The 8312-nt window shown below is 38.3% G+C and overlaps 1 protein-coding gene across 1 annotated transcript; it reads right to left on the minus strand.

Moving 5' to 3' along the window:
• Positions 1-5952: 5952 nt before the first annotated feature.
• LOC149231146 (transcription factor bHLH148-like) lies at positions 5953-6927 on the minus strand. The gene has a single exon (XM_089376207.1). The coding sequence runs from the start codon at positions 6838-6840 to the stop codon at positions 6274-6276; it is 567 nt and encodes a 188-aa protein (XP_089232333.1). The 5' UTR covers positions 6841-6927; the 3' UTR covers positions 5953-6273.
• Positions 6928-8312: the final 1385 nt, after the last annotated feature.

Below are 8312 nucleotides of genomic sequence, written 5' to 3' on the forward strand. Positions count from 1 at the left end.
GTCCGTCACACCAGCCTCTCAGAAAAGGATCCATGAAACCTCATCCTCGGACTCGGACAAGGAGACATCTCCGTCGGCGCATCTCAGCTTGCAAATCACGCCAGCTCAGCAAAACCCCCCTGAGTGGGTCAAAGTTGGCAAAAAGAAAGGGAAAAAATGCAGAATAGTGGATTCCGCACATGATGGGTAGATTCCTCTGCTCTGTTCCTGCTCCTCTATTCCTTCTGTTTCTTCTTGTTTAGCTTTTTTCTCTACTCTTTCTCTCTTAGGAGCCGAGGTGGACAACCAATCCTTTCCGCTGCCTTTGTTCTTGTTTCTCCTGGTTGTAATCCCGCATTGTACCATACGTTTTCTTAATAGAATTAGTTTTTTACCGAGAAAAAAAACATATAAAACCGTTTGAAAATCAATGACAAAAACCATTACAAATATAATGTATAACATAAATCATAGAAATTATAATTATACAAACAAACAAAAAAGCATAACATCGAGAAACATCTACCTGTAAATAAGAAACCTTTAGCGGAAACAATATTAAATATTTTACATCACAAAGATCGATACAAACATAATTTTAAAGTATTACCATAAAGACACATGGTATGTATAGAGGCAAAAATGGAAATATTTTCCACAACCATAAAGAGTATATAAAATGGAAATATTTATAAGAACTCCTAAGAATACTAATATCCTAAGAATCCATCACCATATCCAATGGTGGAATCTCATCAATAGAATCCATACGGGCAACAATTGAAAAAACATCTCCATACTCAATCAGACCATTGCAGTCCTCTTGTGTTGGGTATCAAAACCGAGACATCTACTCATTAGTTGAATTATCAATATCTATTCGAAAACAGATGTGAGTTACCATGTCATATAATAGGAAAGGAACTTCACTGTAGTTGCACATAAGAACCAGATCACAGATTGTTCGGAACGGAAGATAGCTAGGACATTTTCTATTTATATCTATAGAAATTTCTTCCAACAACTTCCATCTGAAACGCCAATCATCTTCAATGTAGTCAATTCTTCATTCAAAACACAGTTGACCAAATTGGAACAAATGAAAAACCCCACTCATTTTTTATTACGTCAAAAAGTAGATTGCATACCTGTACCGAGGATAATCTTCATACTCCTTGTCGAGATACAACCAAAACAATTTACTTTTAAAAAACACTACATTCTTGGGGGGTGAAGTGCCACCAAATGGAACAGAAGCTCGTTGCCATACCCTATCAATACTACTACAAACATAAAATTCAGACAACATTTCGTCATAGATATGTTTTAGAACAACCTAGTCGTATTTTCTGCTACTTACATTTTCCAATAATGAAAAGAACCCTGAGGCTCCAATTTTTACTGGCCATATGTTTTTAAATGCCTTTGTAAATGGATTCGCTACAAAATAGTTGTGCGTTTGGGAGCATTCTGTTGGTAAGGATAAAACAACCATTAGTCCAACAACACACTCTACTCTGTATCTTGAATATATGAATCCCAAATGGAATTGATATATGTGGCCATTCTGATTAAGGTATTGGGCAGCAAAACAATTGTCTTCACTATGGAGGAAACGAATGAGAAATCCAAATTGGTTCATGGAGACATTCTTGTAACGTAAAAAGAAAGAAGGGTCCTACAAAGCATTCTTCCATTTTTTACATACAATGCCAAACTCTATCACAACAGATAAAGGGTGCCACAACAAGACAAGTTCAAGAACATCAAATGGAAGAGAACTCGAAATAGTTGGATCCATGATGAAACATGCAATCACCTAACAGTAAAAAATAAAGGGCATTTGATATCAACAAAACAATTTAATGTTGAATAAAATTAAAAGTAACATAAATACATAATTTACCACACACAATTTTCCATTTTGTTGAGACTATGTTAACTGAAAACATAACAAAGGATCATGAATCCACCATGATTATAGACATAGTGCAAATAGCCATGGAAGCTATTGAGACACTCACTAAGAAGGAAGGACATCTATCGAAATATTTTAAGAAGGAAGGAACTTACACAGACGATTTAACCTTGGGAGAAGGAACACTAATAGAGGAGTGTTTTACAGGGGATGACCAATCTTTTGAAGATGTCAGAAGTATGGAGAAGTATCTTTCAAAAGATAAAAAAACTCTAAAGTAAAGGAGGATGGAGAATGTCTGTTAAATGAGAGAAGCAGTGATTTATTGCAGTAGAAAGAATTTGATAATACACTAATATTTGAAACTGTGACAACATAGGAACAAGTTGTTGTGCAAGAAGGTGATGAAGTTCAGTTTGAAGAGCTAATATGTGAAGCAACAGTTGAGACTGTTGAACCTTTTATGATTTCCAAACTAATAATTTGTGTATAAATGCAGGAAACATAAGTAATGATGAAATACTCATAAAGTGTCATAGAGAAATTGCATTGCTTACACTTACTTTGTAATTATGTATTGATTTATATATATGTCCAGAGATTTAATCCCAAGGGAATAAGTGTAAGCGTCGAATGGTGGAAGATGAGCGAACTATATCATTCTGTATATATATCTGTGTGTGTGTGTGTAGGTGAAGTGCAGCAATCACACAGAGAATACATAAAGAGGAGGATCGAGATGGGGTGTTAAATCCATTAGAAGGACCAATCAAAGCTCAGGAGGAAGAGTGTGCGGCAAAATAACGGTGGGAGGAAACCTTTAAAGAAGAGCAAAAATGAAGACTTAGCATAAATTCTAAGTAAAAGGAATGAACAGAGGAGCAAAAATTGATGCTCAGGAATCATTAGATATGGGAAGATCAATGGCTGAGATCAAATCGGGAAGGTGAAATATCACATTGGCGGGGTCATTATACAGTTGAAATCCCCCAAACGGAAACCCATTTACACTAAGAAATGATGAAAAACACAGTCAGAACCAAGTGCCAGACTTGAAATATTATAGGGAATGGCTTATATCCTTATGGGGTCCATAAAGATATAGGATCGACGTATGGAAGCGGAAGGAGTCTGGCATTGAGGTTGAGCGATATGCGATCGCGCAAGTTAATCTGAATCATTGGATCACAGATTGAATCGGGAAGGCGAAATATCGCATCAGCATACTCATTATACAGTTTAACTCCCGCAAGTGGAAAATCCAATTACACAAACAAACAGTGAAAAACACAATAGGAATCAATTGCCAAACTTGAAATATTATAGGGAATGGTTTATATCCCTATCGGGTCCATAAAGATATAGGATCGACATATGGAAGTGGAAGGAGTCTGGCATTGAGCTTGAGTGATATGCGATCACACGACTTAATCTCAAGCGTCGGATCGCGGATGGGATCGACGATCAAGATCTGATCGCAAATCACAATCAGAGGAAGCGCAGATCGGAGTGCACAATGCAAAGGCTCGGAGACCCGGAACCGATGGGCATTTAGTGGTGAATCTATAAAATTTGAGATCCGCTGTATATATGATTCAGATCTGGTTTCCTATGTAATCCATATATTTCCGTTCAAGTGGTTTAATGTTAAAGCATACATTAACACTCCGATATCGCATATCGGAGCGGAAGGGGCGATGAAGATACATACATATACGTATGACCGTGGAAGGAGCGATGGCTGATTGCAATGAAGTTAAACCTCGAGAAGCGTGACAAGGTTGTACGGAAGGGCAGAAAGGTATGTTTATGCGGGCATTTTCCTTTGTAAATGGTTTATAAGGAAACATGCGCCGATAAGAGATTTATGTGTTAAAAACATATATAACCAAAGGTTTTGTAAGGGGAAGCTTATATATGTGTGATTTAAGGTTTTGTAAAGGTTGTGAAGTGGTTTTAAGTCCCAATCTTCTGGGAGAAGATCAACGCCAAAGAAGCAATAAATTTTGGGAGAGTGTTTAAAAAAAAGACCAGAACCTTCTTTTTTCTATAGGCTAGTGATATCACAAATATTTTATACACAATCGATTCCCTTGTTTTTTTCTACGGGCTAGTCATCTCATTTGACTTAAAGTAGAAAAATATCATGGAAAGAAAAAATGTACATACCTGTAAGATCGATTTTTGAACGCCTTTGAAACCTCAAAAAATAGTAAGGAATAATTGAATCACACACGAGCTACACCAAATTATCAAAGACTGCCATGAGAGCATGGAAACAATTAAAAACGCAATCACTGAGAAAGCGTTTCAACAATGCTGAAACCTGAAAAAATAGTAGGGAATAATTCAATCACACAGGAACTACACCAAATTATCAGAGACAACCGCAAGAGTTTGGAAACAATTAAAAACACAATGAGATTTTCCACCTTTTTTACTAGATAGAAGGCGAGAGAAGCCAGCATTCTAGTTATCCTTCAACAATTCCAACAACCTTAAGTGCTAACAAAGAAATGCATGTATCCACAGAATGTTTGAAAATCACTGAGAAAGTGTTTCTCCAATGCTGAAACCTGAAAAAATAGTAGGGAATAATTCAATGAGACACGAACTACACAAAATTATCAGAGACAGCCGCGACAACTTGGAGAAAATGAAAAACGCAATGAGATTTGCCACCTCTTTTTTCCAGATAGAAGGCAAGAGAAGCCAACATTCTAGTTGTCCTTCAACAATTCGAACAACCTTAAGTGATAACAAAGAAATGCATGCATCCATGGAGGGTTTGATTATAATATATGGAATGGGCCATACTATGAGGTTCGAACTTTTGTAATGTAACTAAAAACTCAAAACCCCTGGTGGAGGAAAATATGAATAGGCAGAACGTTTTATATTTCGACTGTACTTAACTGAATTAAAGAAATGTTTATTCGATCGATGCCTACACACCTCGTTGTCATGGTTATTGATGATTGTCGGGCACAAATGCTTCAACCGTCATTGTAGTGCATGAAACGTGTCCTTATTACTCGAATTTATGCCTACATACCTCATTGTCATGGTTATGGATGATTGTCGGGCATAAATGCTTCAATCGTCATTGTAATGGATCAAAACATGTCCTTATGCTTCAACCATTCATACCTTTCAGAATGCAAAGAGACCACTTTCAAAGGCACTGTGAAAGACAGGGGTTCAACACTAATATCAATGAGAGGCACAATAAATTTTTATTCATGCTTTGTAAAAAAATAATTTAAGTATGGTTTAAACATGTTTTCTAGACATGCAAGAAGGTCTGCGAATTTCATTTATTGATTTAGTGACAACTACAAGAACACACTGCCATCTTTCAATTCAGGCCATCCGATCAAAAAGATTAATTAAGAAAATGATCAACTTGCCGATTATGATAGGAAGACGCCTATGGGCGTAAATATAATTGATTTAATTCTTAATATAAAATTATAAAATTAATAAACAAGTTTATAATAAAAAAATATAGTTTATATAATATTCAAAAATATAATTATATATATATAAAAATTTACTATCGAGAAATTTGTTCTCTCATACATTTAACATTTAAGATGGATATTTTAAACTTTTCCAAACGTACGTAGTCGGTCACCGACAGGTGAGCTGGAGGACTAAAAATATCTACGTATTCTGTACCTGATTCAAGGCAATAATAGTCCCTTTTAAGATGGATATTTTAAACCATTCCAAATTTAAGTAGTTGGTCACCGACAGGTGAGCTGGAGGACCAAAAATATCTACTATTATGTAACTGATTCAAGCCAATAATAGTAACATTAACATGGATATTTTAAACTGTTCCAAATGTAAGTAGTCGGTCACCAACAGGTGAGCTGGAGGACAAAAAATATCTACGTATTCTGTACCTGATTCAACGCAATAATAGCAATGCGCAGAACTTATATCATGTAACAGTCGATTCTGCGAGAAATTTTGAGATAGAAGTGGTGGCGCATTAATAATGGAAACAACTCACTTCACGATAAATCAATAACCCATATACAAACCCTAATAAATCAAATTTTTATTTCTTCATTACTGGTGGTGGTAATATGTAAGCTGTAAATAAAACCAAAGAGAAATCTCAAAAGCAGAGTTGCTCCCTCGGCCAACGAATTAAAACAAATTTGTATGCCCGAGTTCGCTGATCTACATTTTCCAGATCACGTCGACAATATATTTAGAAATGTCCCACCCTACAACGGTGTGGCATTTTGTCTTCTTCCTGCGACCTAGGAGAATAACCACCTTCGTGCTGAAGCAGCCCCAGACCTTATTCTCAGACCTACCAGGCAGATCATAAAATAGACCTGGCAAGTAGCATCACCACTCTAGTTTGAGTAGTAGTCTGCTAGTGCCTGCATGGCCTGAACCTGCTTCTGAAGAGCCGAGATGTAGTCGCCAGCCTCCTCTAGGAAAACGGGGGTGTCCAGTCCACAGCTGCCCGGGACGAGCAACCTCAGGGTTTGCATACGAGCAGCCACGGTGCCTCCTGCTTCTTCCTTGCTATTATGCCGCGTCCTGGGTGCCGTTCTCAGCAGCCCCCTGGTAAAGTTGTTCCGAAGAGCGGTCGTTTTGAATCTCCTGGTTCCGCCAGACACCGATGTCCTTACTCCGCGGAGATTCCTTCTGGATTTAAGAACTCGCAGTTGTAATCGCGATTTGTTCAGTTTGAAAAGGCATTTTGCAAGGATGGCCCTGCTCCACGCGCTTCGACACCTTGACCTCATGGCCAGTGACATATCTGTAGCCAATCTCACGGCTCGAATTCGAGCCGACGCCCTGGTCACGGTTTGGGTTCTACCATGGCGCAGCACCGCCACGAGGTGGCTCAAATATTTCCGTCGGAACATGGCCCTACATGCGGCGTGGTTTCCCTCTTCATAACTCTCTTCCATAGCTGCTCAGAAAATTAGGAAACCTGAAACACCAAACAAATGATTTGTATCAATTCCGCCATTGCACGGACATGTTCTGAGCTCCTCCTGAAGGGCTTTATAAATAGAAGACTTATCACTTTATGCGCATGCGACTGTGACAAGGGTGGATATCGTTCACAGCTTCACGCTACTGCTATACGGACAAGATGGCCGTCCCCATCAACGTTATCCATAACTCAAAACAGTACTGAGTTGGAGCCCGGAGTACAGTTTGCGTATTTGTCGAACTTGATTTAGCAAAATTAGGTTAACATTTTTAATTACAAAAATAATCCCCACATTTAATAAAATTATTTACGTTTTAGAATCGAGCGCTTCATTCTCAGTGGGGTGAATGTGTATTACAGAAAACATAAGAACGATTGGCGGTCTCATGGTTCATCAGGATCCTGGGAAGAGGAAATATCGTTGACTGTTTCACAACAACGCGGTACTCTAGAGAAGATAGTTAATCTATTTAGTGGAGTAGATTTAGCCACGGTAATTGCCAGTTCTTTTCGGCAGTCTGATACAAAAAAAATATATATATATACCCACGGTAATTACCAGTTATTAACTATGTGCAATACTTATTTCTTTCTTTCTTTCTTTTTTTCCCGAAGGTGGCAAAACCTATCAAACTCAGGTGTCAAGCCAACAGTGAGGACAGCCATCTCTGGCTGCTATCCGCGAATGTCGGAGTGACTCATCACTGTTATCAAGGAAAACCACGCCACCTGTAATAACCCGCTGGTGGTCCGTAAGGGAGCAGGCTTTCACTCCTGCCAGATGCCTCTGGGTCTTGGGCCGTTAACCTGTTTCCTTACGTCCGAGGAAGACGAGCTCTTAGCCAACCAGAAGCAGTTTTAAGGCATACTCCAGGCCGAACGTACTTTCTAGTTGATCGTAAATAACGAGGAGATTTTTTTTCTTTTAGGCTGCTGCAAAGTAGATGTCTATTAATAAGAGAAAGGATACATAGTAATTGCATTTAAGTTAATCGGCGTTTGCCAAAAAATTTAGCAGTATAAAACAGTTTTAACTAATAAGACGATATCATAAAAATCTACATGAACATGAGGCTAACGCAACACAAGTACGACAAAAAACAAACATTTGGCCAAGGCCAATACAACCACAGAATTAAATTTAACCAAAGAGAATGAAAGACATGTCAACAACCATGTGTCCTTGCAAAAATCAAATCGCTAGAGGAAAGAATTGTCACCAACCAGTCGTCCTACCAAACCGCCATGGTCCAAAACACGAAAGGGAGTACTTCCCCCAATAAGTAGCGATGAACCAAAGTGCGAGACAACAGAATTCGGCTATAAACGAATCGTCCAATATTCTACCAAAACGCAACTGACAAATTATCCTTTAAGCCCACATAAGAGAGAGGGTCCAATGGCAACCACACCGTTACCACAAACAACACCACCCTACCATAA

The sequence above is a fragment of the Pinus tabuliformis genome, chromosome J, assembly GCF_031772625.1.
Source record: "Pinus tabuliformis cultivar Carrire ecotype Pingquan chromosome J, CPIR1, whole genome shotgun sequence".
NCBI lineage: Eukaryota > Viridiplantae > Streptophyta > Pinopsida > Pinales > Pinaceae > Pinus > Pinus tabuliformis.